This window comes from Melitaea cinxia, chromosome 7, assembly GCF_905220565.1.
Source record: "Melitaea cinxia chromosome 7, ilMelCinx1.1, whole genome shotgun sequence".
NCBI lineage: Eukaryota > Metazoa > Arthropoda > Insecta > Lepidoptera > Nymphalidae > Melitaea > Melitaea cinxia.
The window spans coordinates 16260696-16281026 of NC_059400.1; the positions used below are offsets into that span (position 1 = coordinate 16260696).

General features: G+C 33.6%; 1 protein-coding gene across 1 annotated transcript in view; it reads right to left on the reverse strand.

Moving 5' to 3' along the window:
- Positions 1-1202: 1202 nt before the first annotated feature.
- The window catches only part of LOC123655434, a 172398-nt gene continuing 153269 nt past the window's right edge, over positions 1203-20331 (reverse strand). The window contains exon 2 of the mRNA XM_045591246.1: positions 1203-1323. Within this exon, the coding sequence (XP_045447202.1) occupies positions 1261-1323 (63 nt within the window). The 3' untranslated portion in view covers positions 1203-1260. The remainder of the gene's footprint in view (positions 1324-20331) is intronic.

The window sequence follows — 20331 nt, forward strand, 5'->3', positions numbered from 1 at the left end:
TTCTAAACACGTTTAAATGGTTTGCTTATAAAAAGGCTACTCAATAACTGTATTTTATTTGTAACAACACATAAATAATAAATATAATCCAGACTCAGGGCGGGAATGGAACTCACAAACTGGGAAGCAGAAAGTAGTCATTGGTAACAACTGCGTTAACGGAACAGTCACAATAACATTTAAAAAAACGTAGGTACTCATCTCATCGTAGATCTCGATAAAAAATTTATTTGACCACATGACTAGCACCAGCTTTCGATAAAAAAAGAATCAGCATAACTGTATGTGCTAGCAAACGAAAAAAAAAAACCCGACTTCATTTACATCGACAAGTAATACAGCGTAAGTAGACGAAAAAAATTAACAAACAGACAGTCGTTACTACGATTTTCGAGGGTTTCCCTCGATTTCTCTGGGATTACATCATCAAATCCTGATTTCCTTATAATGGTACCACACTTGGGATATCATCTCTTTTCCAACAAAAAAAGATTTATCAAAATCGGTTCATAAGCGACGAAGTTATCCCCGAACATACATTAAAAAGTATACATTATATATATACGGTCGAATCGAGTAACCCCCTCCTTTTTTGAAATTAGTTAAAAATTGGTACACCCAGTAAAAAGTTACAAGGTAACAAAAATAAAAAAAAATATGTTGAATCGAGACTCTTTTTTGAAGTCGGTTAATAAATTAATATCGGGCTAGATCGAAAGTAATAAAAGTTTATGTACCTTGTTTAAGAGGAGCTCAGAGGATCTTAACATGACTCTGACATTAACGCTAATGTCATCGAGGTATTATTTATAGTCATATTATCACTGTTTTACTAGAATTTTAAAAGAGTATTTTAGAATTTTATTTGAAAAGATATTACTATCAAATATTATGAAGGTTAAAAAATAATTACTACGGTTCATAAAAATATTGGAATAAATAATGGCTAAATTGTACTCTTCAAAATATACTCACTGTAGTTCTAGACTATGGAATAAAATATTTTCAAAATTCGAATGTTATTTTTATATACTCAGATTAATTTGTTGAAATTAGACTCTTAAAGTTTTGTTATAGTAATAAATTGTAACCATAAAAAGAAACAAAAACCAACGCGCCACTTTAAAAATATTTTAAACTATTATTTTTTTATGATATTTCTGATTAAGTTTCGAAATACGATTTTAATTCATTTTTTTTTGCCGTAATATTTACTTGTGTTGTATTTAATTCTAAAGGTTAGTGGTAAACTATTATTATTCAGATTACTTTACCAATGTGTGATGTTGACAGACTGACATGAATATTTAAGAGTGTAGATACCTGAAACAAAAAGAAAACAATTAATATTGAAATTAATCCCCTTTTAGGATATATTTTTAATTGTTATAAGTATTTTTTTACAGATTGGCGGCTAAAGTTTTTGTGGTACATAATATAAACGAGACTAATTTACTTCAACTAATGAAAATAATCATTAATTAGGTTACAAAGGTTTTGAAAAAAAAAATCAACAAAAAAGGTACTTACTTTAACGGCTTTTACTGCTTATTTTGGTGCCAAAATGATATATATATATATATATATATATATATATATATATATAAATTATATATATATATATATATAATTTATGTCTGTCTATCTGTTTGTTCCAGCTAATCTCTGAAACACCTGGACCGATTTTGATGGGACTTTCACTGGCAGATAGCTGATGTAACAAGGAGTAGCTTAGGCTACTTTTATTTTAGAAATTTATTTATTTTATAACTTTGCGAACTAAAAACATCTACAAACGCGGGCACAGCTAGTATATAATAAAATCAAATAAACAGTATAAAAAAATAAAAAATAACTTCTACCATACTTCTTTCAGGTTGAATATACATTCTCGAATTAGTTATAATTAATTTTTTCTTTTGTTGTATCGTAAAACGTAATATTTGTTTTGTTGTTTTTCCTTATTATATTTGAACGTTTGTTCTACTTAATTTAATTTAAATGGATGGAGGTAATTAGCCTTAATAATTATAACGCGATTAGGTTAGTGTACGACTTTTTGTAAATAAATAAATAAATATTTTGACACTAAATAATAAAAGTTTAATTTAACAATGACCGGACTGGTGTAATGCTGCGTGTGCTGTGTCGGCGGCGCCTAAAAACCGACGGTCACGGGTTCGATTCACGCTCGGGGTGGATATTTAGTTTTATACAAATATTTATCTTCCAGAGTCTCCTCTCCTGAGTCTCCCCACCGTGCCTCGGAGAGCACGTTAAGCCGTCGGTCCCGGTTGTTATCATGTACACCTGACAGCGTTCGTTACCTAATATAGGTAGTAGGAAATATATCCACCAACCCGCATTGGAGCAAGGTGGTGGATTAATCTGTGATTCTGCTCCTATATGGGAATGGAGGGATGTTACAGGCTGAAGCGCAAGTGCTAACTTAACAATAAAAACAATTGACCTTTAATATATTACAGCAATTGAAATAATGAAAACATATATAATAGTAATTATTAGGACAATTAAGAACACGTAACTCGTGATTATAAATAATATCTTAACAAAGCTATGGTCGTTAATACGGTAATAAAACAAATGAGGCAGAACAAAACGATTGTATTTATTTCTTTTTTAATTAACCGTTTTTTAATACAACATTAATATGATTGCTGATGAGGCTACTGTGTGGTTACGGCAGTAGGTAAAGAATATAGCCTTCCTGTCTCTTCCCGTGGGTGTCGTAAGAGGCGACTAAGGGATAACACAGTTCCACTACCACCTTAAAAAGCCGACCGATGGCGGGATAACCATCCAACAGCTGGTTTACAATACACAGGCCGAAGACGGGCAGCAGCGTCGTCAGTGTGACAAAGCCAGCTCTGCGGTCACCAACACGCCTGCCCAGCGTGGTGACTATGGGCAAAACACATGAGTTCACGCCATTTTTGGCGCGAGCTTGTGGAGGCCTGTGTCTAGGAGTGGACTGCGATAGGCTAAAGTGATGAGAAGTGATTACAGATTGACGGCTTAAGTTTACCTGGTACATAATATAAACTAGACTCATTTACATGAACTATTTATGGAGCAGCCCGACTGGGGTAGTACCTCGACCTTACAGAAGATCACAGCAAAATAATACTGTTTTCAAGCAGTATTGTGTTCCTGTTGGTGAGTAAGGTGACCAGAGCTCCTGGGGGGGTTGGGGATTGGGTCGGCAACGCGCTTGCGATGCTTCTGGTGTTGCAGGCGTCTATAAGCTACGGTAATCGCTTACCATCAGGTGAGCCGTACGATTGTTTGCCGACCTGGTGACATAAAAAAATAAAAAAAAAAAAAAAAAACTAATGAATAATAGCTTTCGAATTCAACAAGTTGAAAATAACATTTGAGAAAAAAAATATGGATTTTGACGATGAACCATAATAGCACATTATAAAATTTTATTTCATGGATACTGTTATATATCAGATATTTCAACTAGAAACCGGTGATACAGATGTTAAGTTAGTACATATTTTTTATTCACGGATTGCTAAGTCTTGCGACTACGGACAATAGAAATGCTTTTATGCCATTGAAAACGGCAAAAAGTAAAAAAAAACTATAAATAATTTTTGTTGGTTTCAAAAATTAGCGGTCCTGATCTATAGTGGTATGCTGGTCTACGTGATTCGAAATATCGTCAATACCAAAAATATGTTACGTATTACAAAAGATTTTAACGATTATATTAAGATAACTAAGGTATACATTCATACATACAGTGAATAAACGCATAACTCCATTACATAGAAATATTTTAAAAGCATATTATATTCTCTCAAAAGTTTTCGAAGCTATGAGGATTTCCTAGAAGGTGATACGGTATGAAATACAATATCATCCGATATATGAAAAATGTTACTATTATTGGTATGTAATATTGAAATAACTGAATCAAGACATGTTATATTAAACTGAATATCGTAATAATAAACAAGGCAGTGTCTGTTGCTTCACATACATTTATTTACTTGTGGTAATTTATGTATATATTAATACGTGAAACAAAAAATTTTTACTTCCCATTTACGAAAATTGCGCGGACGGAGGAGTATGAAATTTCGCACACTTATAGTTTTTATAGAGAAGGAGTGCAGAATGCTAATATTTTTTTAAATTATGCATAAAAAATACATTAAATCAATTAAAAAATTCTACACAATAATACATGGTAGTGACCATGTATTAGACACACACGCATACGTGAAATTTAATATCTGAAAAAATGAACGTATTTTGATATATTTTACAATTAATTTATATTTTTAATTTTAATTTTTATTTTTAATATATATAAAAGTTACAATAAATTATTGGACAATTTTTTTTTCAATATTACAATGTAAACTTTATTGTTTTGGATTCCACTCTGACTAAATTAATAAATTGTTTCTAGTCCCATCAAATCTGGATGTTTATAAGTAAACGGTAATAAATAAAATGACAAGTAAATAGGCTTCGATTATATAATAAATACATAATCTCTTGGCACATGTACTGTAATATAGGATTAGAAATATGTTGTATAATTAAAAATTGTTAAGTTATTATAGTTAAACTGTTATAAATTAAATATAAGTTAAAATGATGTAAGCTTCTTTGTTAGACCAATAAGATAAAAAAATACATTTTTAAAATAATGACTAAATTTTAGACTGAAATAGTTTAAGTAATGTTATTGATAGTATAAGATTATGCGTATAGATAAATAAAAAATAGTAAATCCGATAGATATTAGGAACTCCCTGCGGCGAAATTTAAAAATAAAACTTATCCTTCCTTTCGTTTTCTTTGCTCTGTGTTTGTTAAATAAAGAAAAAAATATCTTTGAATAGAATAAAAATAGATTTTTAGTGTGAATGGTGATGTATGTGAGAAAGATAAAGTATGAGGAATGAACGTTCGAGAAGAGATTGCGAGAACTGGCATGAAAGAGTATTAGTAACTACCGATATTCATCTAAGAATTAGAAAAAAAAATGTAAACCTTGAGAACTAATTATTTAAAGGTAACAAAAGGGCACCAGCCCTCATTGAATCATTGAAATTGTTACGAGGAGTCAATTATTTTAGAAGTGTTGTAACTTAAGTAATTCTTCTTATTCTCATCATTATTGTGAGATGTCAAAGTGTCTCGTCTATTCGAGCGTGAAAGGTATCAAAACGGATTTTTAAATAACTTCTTCCAGAACATAAAATAATTTTTCCTTTTTTTTCGATTTTTTCTTAGAAATATTCAATCTTATAATTTACCAAGCAACAAATAAAATCATAGAAATAAATTTCGATAAAATAATTTCACAAAACCGATATAAATTTTCATCATTTCTATTGTTATTAAAATTAGTCAAATTGTTCTGAATTAATTTCTGTAATTTCGAAATTGCGGAAATCGAGTGTTCCAAATCCATTCAGTTGTATAAATCGCTAACGCCCACAACTCTAACGAAAACTCGAAACACACACAAAGACACCCGCGGAAGGGGGCTTTTGTACTGACGTAATGGGGTGGGTGGCATCGACCTTTGGTATTTCGGGAAGGTATTGCATAAATACCGAGGTCAAGGTCGGCGTCAAAGGTCGTTGCAAATGCGCATAGTGACCTTAGTGCAACGTATATCGATTGCCGTTTATAAATAGACAAAAGGGTAATGACACCAGTTTGAAAAATTTCGTGATGTTTCGTGTACATAAAGATTCACCCTGTGACATCCGACTTCTTTATATAATATTTTGTTGCAAATTCAGAGAAATATTAAAGAAAATATCAATGTTCTAACCTAAAAAAGTGCAAAGGCGGTCTTATAACTGGGTACCGTTGAGCGTGAGATGTGAGGCGTTTATTAATTTATTTGTTTATTTATTATAACTAATAATGATCAAATACAGACATTTGTATTGTATTGGGTTGTGTAGGCGTCTATAAGCTACGGTAATCGCTTACCATCAGGTGAGCCGTACGCTTGTTTGCCGACCTAGTGACATAAAAAATATGTAGATTATCTTTTACTTAGTATATTGGTTATGCATTCTTCTTTCAAAATAAATATTTATACATGTTATAGGTACTTATGCTGTAGTCTGAGGTGAGGCACAGCAGGAAATATCCTGCTCGAAATATAGAGTAGCTCGACTGGGGAAGTACCTCGGCCTTACAGAAGAGCACAGCTAAATAAAGTTGCTTTTAAGCGGTGTTATGTTCCTGTGGGGAGTAAGAGACCAGAGTTCCTGGATGGGGAAGGATCGGCAGTGCGCTTGCGATGCTTCTAGTGTTGTAGGCGATCTATACGTATAAGCTACGGTAATCGCTTATCATAAGGTGAGCCGTACACTAATTGTTATATAGATAAAAAAGTCAAATTATTTCTTAATTTTGTGTGTTTAAACCGTTTTCAAAAATAGAAGGATGTTTCTGTTCAATTTGTTTTTTTATATGTGTGTAACTTCATAATTTTTTACCGCGTGTACCGATTTTGATGATAATTTTTTTTTGAAAGCTGTTGCGTTTCAAATATAAATTTGATCGAGCTCTGATAAGTAGTTTCTTAGCTATCCCTATTGTGTATTTTTAATTAAATTCGATCTCATGATGTTCTAATTTTATTACTTATCGACGTAAATTGAGTTCAGGTTTTTATTGTTTGATGACGAACAGAATTATTAAGTAAATATGTAAATATGTGTAAACTTATTAATAAGTTTATTTATAAAATTTTAAAATAACACAAAAGTTTAATACTGACTGGTAGAATAATACTGACTACTACTACTACTAGAATATTATTGTAACTGCCAAGATAATTTATACTTTTATTCAAAGCCCACGGCGAAAATACAGAATACACAATTTAACTTATTATTCAGATAAAGAGTTTTGTTATTGTTAAAATTAATTTGTTCCTTTATATAAAGATACTATTGTGTTAATACAATTCAATTTAGCCTGTAACAGCCCGCTGGCGGTCATAGACCTCTTTCTCCACGTTGGAGAAGAATTGAGTATTAATCCACCATTCTGCTCCATTGCGGGATTCATTCTCTACAATGAGTAACGATTGTTATCAGGTATATATGAAAATAACCGGGACTGATAGCATAACGAGCTTTCCGAGGCACGGTGGGGAAGATACATATCCAAACCGTAAATAAACATTTGTACAAATGTCCATCCCGAACGGAAATGGAACCCGTAAACCGCCGGTGTATCAGCGCGGACATGGCACACGCTCCACTACACCAGAGCAGTTGTTAACAAATTTGCCTACAATAAAATAATACTAGCTGACACCACAGACGTTGTCCTGTCCTGCGAACCATCAAATGCGTAAATCTTATTCTTTATGTTTTATACCACACAAAACATGTCTGCGTTGAATGGTAACCTTTTTTTTATACATCGCACGGCTCACCTGATGGTAAGCGATTACCGTAGCTTATAAACAAATGCAACACCAGAAGCATCGTAAGCGCGTTGCTGACCCTACTCTCAATCCTCCTACGAGCTTTGGTCACCTTACTCACCACAGGAATACAACATTGCTTGAAAACAGTATTATTTAGCTGTGATCTTCTGTAAGAGCGAATTACTCCTTAGTATTAGATTTTCGTCACATTCTCTCAAAATATCCTAGCAAAAACTTAGCCAGCCATCCTGTCATCAGAGAAAAATATGAGTTGTGGAATCCATTCTTTAAAATATTTTTAGTAATAACACTCAAAGGTCATCATTTGTACTGTTACGATAATAATAACCAAAAAAAAAACTTTAACAATAGTGTGTACTAATATTATAAAGCTTAAAAGTTTGTTTTTTGGTTGAATTTGAGAATCTAAGGAATTTCTGTTTCGAATTTAAGTTGAATTTAAGAATCTAAGCAATTACTGTTTCGAATTTAAAAAAAATGTGTTGGATAGTCAATTTACCAAGAAAGGTAGGTTATATAATATGTTAGTACGTAATTCCCTCAAATTTACGCGGTTAAACCGCAGGGCAAAGACAATTTTAAAATAAATACGCCTTTCAGTGAAGCTAGCATTCATCCAGGCCACCTAGGATACTTTATGTTCGCAATTAAACACAATTATTTTATTGCGATATCCATAAAGGAAACATGATTATTTTTTCTAACATCGCGATATGTGTTAACATTTGTTTGTAGTTTGATTAATATTCACAATATTAGCATTGTATATATATAAATGAAACTGTTTGCTCGTTTATGTAACGCGAAATCAAAGTAAATTCGTTGAAATTCGGTTCTTGAGGTAAGGCAAAGAAGGAAATGTATTGTCCAAAATATGAAGTATGTAGATTAACTGTGCTACTTCGACCATACAGAAGATCACAGCTAAATAACATTGCTCTCAAGTCTTTTCTCTTCCTGTGGTGTGTAAGGTGGCCAGAACTCATGAGGATGTGCACTGTTGACCGCCAGTACAGATAGGGTCGGCAACGCGTTTTTAATTTGTCATATTGTAACCATTTTTATTGGTAATTTAAAAATATATAAAGTGAGTGAAACTGGATGATTTTCTGTATACTATAAAATAATGACATACTAATCAATTATTCATATTTATGAATATTAATGGTGAAATATAAATGTGTTTGAATATATAAATAATAATATGTAAATAAAATACTTTCTTTTTTAAATAAGAACTTGGGTATTGTTTTCATTCTTTGCAAGGAAACAATAACTTTTCTAAAAATGGTAGCAGTAAGCTTTGTTGATAAAAATGTTTTTTTATTATTTCCCCTTGGGTTTATGTTAAGGTCAAACTATATACACATAAATTATTTTATTACATATAAATTATTGTATCAAAAGTTCTTTTAAGTTTTATAATATCTTAATAGTATTTCTACAGTTTCTATATTTATATTAATAAATAATATTTTTTTTTGTTATATTCTACGTTTAGATTGTTCCAAAATTTGCAGCAGAAAAAGTGAGGAAGTACTTCGACCTTACAGAAGATCGCAGCTAAATAATACTGCTTTCAAGCAGTATTGTGTTCCTGTGGTAAAAAAGGGGGGCAGAGCTCCTCGGGGGCGTGGGAGTAGGGTCGACAACGCGCTTGCGATACCTCTGGTGTTGCTGGCGTCTATAAACTACAGTAATCGTTTACCATCAGGTGAGTAAAAATAGTAAGAGTATAATGAATATAAAGAGTAATATAGTTAAAAGCAGATAGTATAGGCGTATGGGTAGACAGATAGATACTTTGGCACAATAGTAAATGGTTGACTGGCTATCGGTAGCGATGTATCAGCCAGTTACCACAGCATCCGTTCGCGGTCACTATCTTGGTCCCCATGACAATATTATCATCATTGACGATACAGTTATTTGTAGTGGTCTAGGTGTTTGTTTGTGTTGTATGTTTCCAGACGTTGCACACAGGATTCTTAACTTACTAGTTCCGATGAATTTAAAGCGTTTATGACTAATTTTAACGTTTTTTTTTTCCATTCTCTAAAATCAGTAGCATTAAATTTAGATGATAGAAATCTATTTTCGGCGACAAAGGACGGAATAGGTCGTATTCAATTAACGAGAAATCCTTAACGAGTAACCCTGTTTGAAATACGGCCGGTGACGAGCGCCAGATGGGTATATCGTTATTAGGAATTTACATAAATTGTATTCATACGTTGTTGAATTCAGGACGCGAACGTGGAAAAAAACACATCTCAAAAGCCAGTTCATACGTCTCATAAGTCTCTCATCATTACAGCCTATACAGTCCACTGCTGGACATAGGCCTCCACAAGTTTACGCCAAAAATAACGTGAACTCATTTGTTTTGCCCATAGTCACCACGCTGGGCAGGCGTGTTGGTTACCGCAGTACTGGCTTTGTCGCACCGAAGACGCTGATAATGAAGACGCTGAGATGAATAAGTCTCTAAGTTCTGATAAATATTGTTACCTGGTCGTAAGCCTAGAAGTATCTTTATTATAATGTGAGGTATCAATGGACTATCATAGAATAAGCCCGTAGGCGCAGTGTGTGGTGAGACCCTACTTTCAGTCTGGGCGTAATATCTATATTTATTTATATAATTATTATTCATATCTGTATATATATATATATATATATATATATATATAAACTATATCTTGTAAACTATTGGTTAAGGTTCCTCTGAAATATATACTGTCGCACGTTAGTCAGAAGTCAGCGGTTGTTTGAACAAAGGGAGATATGCTGAATTTCATGGTGTTTATTATTAAATCTTTCATTTTAGTTTTTGGCATTCAATAGTGCGGAATTTTGTACCTACTAGCCATCTATCGCTAGTAAGCAAAATCAGATAAATAGTACTATTACGTTACGTTACGTAGTACTATTACGTTTCAAACATATTGTGTTTCAAATTAAACGTTTTTTTCAACGTTTTAATCATTTTTGCTGAAATTTTCACCATTTTAGACTGATCATTTCTAAAAAAATAAAATAAATGACTTAAGGAGAGTCATCGCATACAGTTGCGATGTGTCTGCTCGTATAATATAGTAAATTACCGTCAAAACTTTGTACTAAACATGTTTTTTAACTTTACTTTGCATTTGTTTTGGTAATTGATTCTTTTGTTTTTTAATAAATATATTCTATTTATTGAGAAACAAAAAAAAAAAAAAAAACAAGAATATATAAATTACCGAACAAAATCTTGATCTGTGGACAAGCGTGTAGTTGCCAATCTACCTTTCCTTTTCCGATCCCGGTTGCTTGAGCCCCGTCAATACACTAATAATTGTGTCTATGATAAATCTACGTTAAAATATCGGCATCAGTACAATAGTCATCAAAAATCTAATAAAAACCTGAAAAGACATTAAAATTTGTACCTACAACGGCTAACTACAAAAAAAAAAAAAAAAAAAAAATAGATAAAAGATAAGTTGGAAATAAATGGAAAAAGTTGGATAGGGCTTTTGCCCAGATTGGGTCCAAGCACTAATTTAGTTATGTGTATGTAGTACTTGTATAGTTTCTGTGTTAACAGAACCTTTGATGCAGCAAATTTGTTAGTTAATATGATCTTACGTCATCAATGATTCTTTCTCCATTTCTTAGACATAGTGAGAATTGGGGTATGATGGGGCTGACATGTCTGTGTAGACAAAAGTTCCTTAAAAAAAATGAAGAATTAAAAAAAAGTACTTGTATAGAGAAACTACTATGCAGATATTTTGTTTGAAAAAAAAGTTTTATTATTATGATTACAGCAGCTGTTGCAAAGATTAATGCACGTGTGTTTCCACATAAACTTTGCCCTTAAAACCCTCTTCAGGCATCAATGTCGTTCAATTTGCACATCTAATTTTCTTCACTTGTACTTAATCCTTTAAATTACTGAAAACTTTCTAATGGTCTGCGTTATATTTCTCTGCGTTATTTAACTTCTGGTTATATATATTTACAAGTGTGTCAATGTTTAATGTTTTAATTACTAACTATGTATACTAAAAAACTTGTTAAGTAATTTAGTTTCATCTGATTTGAGTTCCAGAGTTTATTTTTGACAGGTACAGATAAATAAACATCAAATAAAATGCTACACTCTCAAGATATTAGAGAGAGCAGCAGATATTTACAGCAGATATTACAGATATTTTTTATTGTTTGCCACCCAAAACTCTCAGAGTCAAAACGCGACCTTAAGGATTTTATAACACAAAGAGAATTTCGAATCGTCAATTTACAAATTTAAACTTTATTAATCGTTAAAAGTGAAGCTAACACAGCTGATTCGGAATGTAGATTCTGCAGCAAAAAAAGAAAAGTCATTTCAGGTTACACACTTACACACACAACACAATTGTAATTGTAACTGAAACTTACTGAAAAACATTTCGTATATATATATTAAATATGACATAATACAGAATAGCGATCGAATAAGTTTTTATCAACTTAAAAAAGAGGAGGTACGCAATACGTCTGTATTTTTTGCGTATTATCTCAACTTTTTACTCCGTGTATAGATTTTAACGATTCTTTTTTAATTGAAAGGTGCTCGTCGTATGGTTCCATTTAAATTTGGTCGAGATCGGAAGACCGCTTTTTAAATTATCCCTAACAATGCGTATGTATTTAATTGATTAGTTATTTGATTATCTGTGTATCCGTTGTATTACTTGTCTTGTATCTGGAAGTCGGTTTACACTACAAAAAATATTTTAGGTAAAGAACCTTACTGAATAAAGCTTATCGCCAACTTCTGGTAAATAAATTTAAATCATAAGATGGACATAACAAAATAAGTATTGAGAAACTTTTCGGAAATTCGATGGGAAAAGTTACGAGCACAGCTTGTATGACATAAACCACAGTTAATCCAAATAACGAAGCTAAAAGGAATAAAAAAATATTCAAAAGTTTATAAGCCTTTACAAAACCAGTCCGTAGCTAAATATCCGAAGCGGGAACAATGTTTACATACATAAAAATGTAGACGTATCAACTGCGTCATTCATTCAACCCCTCAGGGCGGGCGGCCCCCTAACCCCCTACCCCCTACTCCCTATCTCCCTCTCGCTCTAACGCAGCCGTCTCAAACCGCCTACGCTCCCATTGACGCCCACACTCTCATTCAAGTATTGATGTAGTTGTCTATTAATTGTATACGTTTTTGTTATGACTGCGTTCAAGATTTAACAACATTTTTTTTGTATTTTTTAAATTTGGAAAGCAATATTTTGTAGGTGTCGAAGATGTTATAACATAAAACCTCGGTTGCAGGTGAAATGTTAATTAATAAAACCAGCCGGCTTTCTGAAATTACAAAAGTAGGTGGTTTTAAGCATATTCATACAAAAAAGTAAATAAAATATATTTTATAAAGTATACAATGTTTTTATTACGCAGTGTCAAAAAAGTCAAACCAGAGGACCCGAAAATTGAATGTCGCAGTATTCTCACGTGAGTTGAAGAAAATACGTCTTAGAATTTACTTCATACAACTTAGAATGATAAAACAAAGAATGATAAAACAAATGTAATTCATAGAGTTTCTGTGTGTACTATGATGGCAAACAAGCTTACGTTCAGTCTGATGGCAATTGGTGGCCGGAGTCTGTGCACGACTACAGCACAGGGAGCAATGGTATTGTCTACCTGACGTCAAACTGGTAACGTTAATCGTTGTATTTACATTATAATATAATGTTGTATTTACATTTCCTTATAAATGATATGTTTATTAATATAAATTTCTATTTAAAACCTTAAAAATCTTGTGTATTTTGTACCTAAGTCTAAAGCATTTGACTACGACCATAAATACATATTTTATCAAAGTAAGAGCGAAAGTTTGGATAATATTCCGCTAAGGACAGAGCGAAGAGCTTTAGTGCCCAAAAGGGAAATTTTTCTTGGTAAAATAATTCGTGGAACTAATATTTGCCGATCCTGCGGTCACTGGAGTATTTCGAACAGCCGCAATTTATTCTTTCGTTTCACGTGAAGATATTTTAGAAAATATTTTTTTGGAAAAAACTGACATTGAACGAAGATTGCTAATTTGTAATGTCCTACCCCATTTTATAATTATCATTACTCTCCTTAACGTAGAAGGATTATAAATAAGGATACCATAGATACGAGAATAGATATAATAGGAGCATATTAAAGGGCAGGTAGTATAGAGAAGTTGTCCTTGAAAAAGGGGTGGTCCAAAGTCAAATAAGCGCAGCTGCATCGAGGAATTTTTTTTTATATCATTAGGTCGGTAAACAAGCGTACGGCTCACCTGATGGTAAGATATTACCGTAGCTTATAGACACCTACAACACCAGAAGCATCGCAAGCGCGTTGCCGACCCAATCCCCAATCCCCCCCAGGAGCTCTGGTCACCTTACTGCTTGAAAACAGTATTATTTTGCTGTGATCTTCTGTAAGGTCGAGGTACTACCCCAGTCGGGCTGCTTCAGATATTGAGCAGGAAATTCCTGCTGTGCCCTACCTCAGTTAAATAAGAATAATAATAATATTAAATCAGTTTAATAGAAATAACATAGTAAGATTGTTAAGGAAAAGGTAGCGGGGCCAAAACTAAGCAGCATCGTTGAATTTGTTTGTGTCCAATATACTAATTAATTTCATATATGACACCGAAATAATTAAAACATTGTGTGATGGTTATCTCAAAATTCTGAGTCATATAAATCTGCCAATGCAAGTTGGAGTAGTAGCGGAGTAAGTTGCAAACCTCAAGTCGAAATCCGAGGTTTTATTGTTAGCTTATTATACAGCCTTGTTACAAGCGTACAGTAAAGTAGCAACAATTAGACGTTGAAGGCACGTTAGCGCAGCAACTACAGAATTGGCTGGCTGCGAAAGTGGTCGTGGGTTCAATCTCAGCTCATCTGTTATGGCTATGCATTTGTTTTCCGTTGTCTGGCCGCTTTATACTTGTGTATTGTATATCTTTCCGGACTCCTAACTATGGAGAAAATCTTAGTTGGGATAATTGAGTGTGAGGCGTTTATTTAATCTAAATGTGGGTTACAGACAACGCCCAGACTTGAGATGATTGTACATTATCATATACCAAACATCAAGTCAGTTTGGTGTGCGGTTACAGCATTAAGAATATAGCCACCCCCTCTCTTCCCGTGGGTGTCATAAGAGACGACTAAGGGTTAACACAGCTCGACTACCGCCTTGGAACTAAAAAAAAAAAACCGCCCGATGGCCGGATAACCGACTAATTGATGGGTTTGAAATACACAGGCCGAAGATGGGCAGCAGCGTCTTGAGTGCGACAAAGCCAGCCCTGCCCGGTCACCAACCCGCCTGCCCAACGTGGTGACTATGGGCAAAACACACGAGTTCACTCCATTTTTGGTGCGAACTTGTGGAGGCCTATGTCCAGCAGTGGACTATATTAGGCTGAGGTGATGAAACATCAAGTCAGTTGAAAGACCGACATGTTCTGACGTGTTGTAACTAGCATTTGGATCAGAAACTCTAATCTAACGATTGTTAGAAATAACGTAACGCGTTAGCAATTTTCTGAGAGAAATTTTTGGTAAAACAGATAAATGGAGACGTATGTATTTATTTTATCTTTATTATTACGAGAGGTAAGCACTAAAGAAAATATAAGAAAACTAGAACTGAAAAAAAAAAAAATATATCTTTCCGGTACTGCGGGCAATAAAGTATGTTATTGAAGTTAAATGTATCGTATATGCTTAAATAAATAGTGATATTAAAATAATATATGTGTTTGAACGCGTGGTAGATGAGATATTTGTAGCAAACTATTCTTTGATTTTTTACGGTATGTATTTACAACTCCAATACTCTAGAGCCTAGAGTATAAATTTGGTGATATTATAATTTTTATACGAAATCATAATTTCCTGTTCGTGCAAAGTCAACATTACAACACAGCAAATAATAATAACTAGCCCGTACAGTGAATAAAATAATCAAAATCGTACATATAACGTATTCAACGACCTAACCTAACTAAGCGTAAGTATAACTGTGAAAGAAAAAAGAACTTAATTACGATACGTTTAAAGTTTATTTTCGAAAATGGCGGAACGGTCTCCGTACCACGCATCTACGTTGTACGCAACGGTGTTCTGGCCGACTGACGTCACACTACCCGCCCTCTGACGTCCCTAATGACGCATTTACCTCGTTGGAAAAAAACATACAAATGAAACAAAATATTTCGGAAATTATATACTTTTAGTTTTTGAGGAATTTGCAAAGTTTTAAGCAAAGTTAAAGCAAATGTTTTTTTTTTTATATTTCTATAATTTCTTAAGGACACCTTTATTCTAAAACGACTATATCAGAAAGTTACGAATAGTAAGTTTGGGTTTTGCTTATTAATTGATGCTTATAAAAGAAAGAATATATATTTGATTTTCGAGTTTAATCCATAAAAAACGATACAAGGTAAACGATATGAAAAATATGAGGATGAAATCGTTTCAAATAACGTTGAGCAGTGACACGATATATTTTAAAACATCACGGCAATCATTCATAAGGAGTACACACTGGTCTGGTCACATGTCGAAGAAAGAAAGAAAGAATAATATATCTATTTGGGACATCACAAACATTGCAGAGACTTAACTGCTAAAAATTAATTCCAAAAAAGTGAATTCTTGAACAATGTATTGCAGTACACACAGTACATGAAAATGGCAGTCATTTTCCGAATTAGTTGGTTATGGTATCTCCATTGGGAGCGCGGCAATTCCGCCCACATACCGCCATTCAAGCCTCCCCTTCTAGGGGGCTTCTGAATAGCCTCCTCATCTCTGAATTACGGTATTATACTTTTCATACCATTGACTGTAATGTGAAGTTAGTGAATACATACTTTTGGCGTCCATAGTCATATTGTTGAAAGATACTTTCCTAATTTAAAATGGACAAATAATTATAAATAGCTGGTGAAGATTTAGCCTGAACACCGGCAGTTTGCGGGTTCGATTCCCATTCGGAGTGTATATTTGTATTTTTACAAATATTCCTTTCCGGTTTGGATGTCTGTCCTTGTTCTTCCCACCATGCCTCGGAGATCATACTAAGCTGTCCGTCCCGGTTTTTATAATAAATACCTGATAACGATTACTCATAGCAGGGGTGACGTAGCAAGCTTAACTTGCGCCCGGGGCACAATGCCTTTTTAGCCCCCCCTTTGAAAACCATATAATATATCCAGCAATTTTTGTTTTACGGACTATTTGGTGGTCCTTTATGAGTAGCGAGTAGCGCCCAGGGCATGACGCCTTGCCCCCCTCCGGTACGCCACTGTGCATCACTATGCAGCAGTGGGACGTTACGCGTTTACTGCTGCTTACTAAAGAGAACTGCTGAAACACGATTGTATTTGAGCAGTTATCTCTAGTTCTTCGTTATTTGGCTTCGGTTATTACCATTTAACAAATTATTTCACCAATTGTTTGTTACGATCGAGTAGAACTTCTATGATTAGGGGAATTACAGATATTGGTATACAGTTGCCGTTAAAGTTAAAAGATATTTTTATCACTTTATCATCAATAGAAATTCTAATATCTGTTAAAAGGGACACCATTATATTATAAATTCACTATGCAAATCTATTTGAAAAATGCTATAAAATGTATCCAAGAGAAAACAATTTCCACTTATAACCCTGACAAATTGAAAAGTATCCATTCTAAGAGTTAATCAGGTTGAAAGGCTGTACCGCACAAAGCCTAGCGAACAAATGAATTGTGGGTGTATCATTACGAAGTACATCTGCGCTCGCTATCGGTTATCGCTTTACTTCGCAAATTGCTTTTATTTCTAGATGCAGAATGATGAAAATGGTCAATCGCTTTGCGAATAAAGAGATGTTAAAATCTTAACTGGTAAACGGAAAAACTTTTAAACTTATTTACAACGCTATTCCAAATTTAAAATATAAGAAATTTGGTGGGTTAGTCATCAGTTTACGAATCTTTTCTAAGTTAAGTCACGGTGTTTCAAAGCGCGCGATTCCCATGGGATTGGTAATTACAAAACCGCGTGGCACTATTACTCTTTCATAAAACTCATTAGAATTAATTTAAAAATAACCTTTAGAAGTTTAAACGAATAATGATTGGATAAATATAAAATGTACAAAACTGAAAGACTGAAAGCAATTCAGAGATAAATCGTGCTATATAGAAAGGCTAAGCTCCTTGCAAATCTCAAATCATGATATATGAGTATAGTTAAGCTCGTTACAGAACTAACGCCTATAGGTAAAACTTTCATCTATTCTATTAATAAAAAGTTTAGCGTATATCGTGGGCGGGGATAACAAATAGGCTGTCAGGTCGGCCGTTAACGTAAACATTCGCTATATTCCTGGAATTTTTATTGAAAAATACGGTAACGTAAATTTATAAAGTGCTGTAGGTAATATATTTCATATTTTCATTCGTTGATTGACAAGTTCAATAAATCAATCATTGCTTGATTCGAACAGAACTGGGATTTTTAGGTGACAAAAAAAAGGAATTGGTTCTCAATTGGACTTTATTTTTAATATATATTTTTAATATCTTATAACTTTTAGGTATAACGACTTTGATGATCTGTCATTTAAATGAGTGTGACATGACGAGTACTTTTTGAGTTATACTTAGTAACACGTATGTATTTAATTATTTTTTCCATTTGTCGATTTTGTTACTTGTCGATATAAATTGTAATCGGTTTTTTTTAAATTGTGTTTGACCATATCTTATTTTGACTTCTATCAGAAATGTTTTAAGGTCCAAAGTTAATTTTAATTGTTTCTATAAAATAATTAAACGTTCTTCGTGAATAATTATACTACGCCGCCTCAGAATTAGTAAAGTAATTAATCTACTCTCGCTCGGTTTTGAACATTAAAGAGTCTAGTTTTGAAGTTATTTTTCTTGTGGCGCGCGCGATAGGGAATAATGATAAGAATAAATTTTTACGATGCGCTCACACCGTCACAAAAAACCGACACCCTGAAGTTAGCTAGTCAACGAAGAAGAAATTAGCAACGTGAAATTAGCTAACTAATGAAGTAAACCTCCTTACGTGCGTACATTTTAACTGAGGTAGGGCACAGCAGGAATTTCCTGCTCAAAATATGGAGCAGCCCGACTGGGGTAGTACCTCGACCTTACAGAAGATCACAGCAAAATAATACTGTTTTCAAGCAGTATTGTGTTCCTGTTGGTGAGTAAGGTGACCAGAGCTCCTGGGGGGGTTGGGGATTGGGTCGGCAACGCGCTTGCGATGCTTCTGGTGTTGCAGGCGTCTATAAGCTACGGTCATCGCTTACCATCAGGTGAGCCGTACGCTTGTTTGCCGACCTAGTGACATAAAAAAAAAAAAAAAAAACATAAAGTACACACAAACTTTTGTTTTTGAAAAAGGTACCACACAAACTACAAAACCTTTAAAATTTTGTTTTACCGGTGTTGTTTTAATGTAAATGATTTTGGGAAAAGTTTTTCAAGAGTACGCAGTTAACTTTTCTGAAATATGTTATTGTTTACATATTAATTAAAAGCCGTATAATTTTGCCTTTGAATAATTTATAAGATAACAATTTATGTAACTCTCCATATTGGATTGAAATAAGACTATAATTTAGGATAACCAAATTATTTCCTAAATAGGATATAATTTAATTCAGAACTTTATAAAACAATCCTCGTATATTTAATAATATCACATTAGAAGCTTTTAACCAGTAACCCTTTCGATTTAATCCCTTTAAAGTTGAATACAAAACAATAAATTTTTTGACGTCACTTCCAATTCAAATTGACTATCCAATGATAATTTATAAATTCGAACAAGTGCCTTAAATTAGCGCGCTCAAACAAACAAAATCTTCAGTTTTATGATATTGGTATATTTTTTCATTATTACAGCCTATACAGTCCACTGCTGGACATAGGCCTCCACACGTTTACGCCAAAAATAACGTGAACTCATGTGTTTTGCCCATAGTCACCACGTTGGGCAGGCGGGTTGGTGACCGCAGTACTGGCTTTGTCGCACCGATGACGCTGCTGCCCGTCTTCGGCCTGTGTATTTTAAAGCCAGCAGTTGGATGGTTATCCCGCCATCGGTCGGGATTTTAAGTTCCAAAGTGGTAGCGGAACTGTGTTATCCCTTAATCGCCTCTTACGACACCCATGGGAAGAGAGGGGGTGGCTATATTCTTTAGTACCGTAGCCACACAGTACATTATCGGTATATACATAACCTATACTGGTATAGACATATCCAATTAAAATACTAACTATAAGGTTAAAGAATAAAGAATTTCATCAAATTTATTTGATAGCAGTTTGGCAAGGTCACGTTTTTTTAGAAAGATGGCTTTTTTAAGCAACAGCTATCACACCTCTTAAAACACATCCTCTTATTTTTTTATGGTGAGCAGCTACCGTAGCTTAGGGACATTTGCATTACCAGGGTCATAACAAGCGCGTTGCAGACTTTACAACCTCTATCATCGGAGGAGGAGCTCTAGCTATCACACTCATCGCTTGAACACATTTCTTAGGAGCGGTATTACTTGGCTGTGATCATTTGTAAGGTACGGTACTTCCTCAGCTCCAGATTTTGAGCAAGATATTTCCTTCTGTGGCCTACCTCATTTGACAATGATAGTATTAAATATAATAATAATAATATAAGTATCTATTAAATATAATAATATTTATAAATATATATAATATAATTAATTTACCCCCACTGTGCCTCGGAGAGCACGTTAAGTC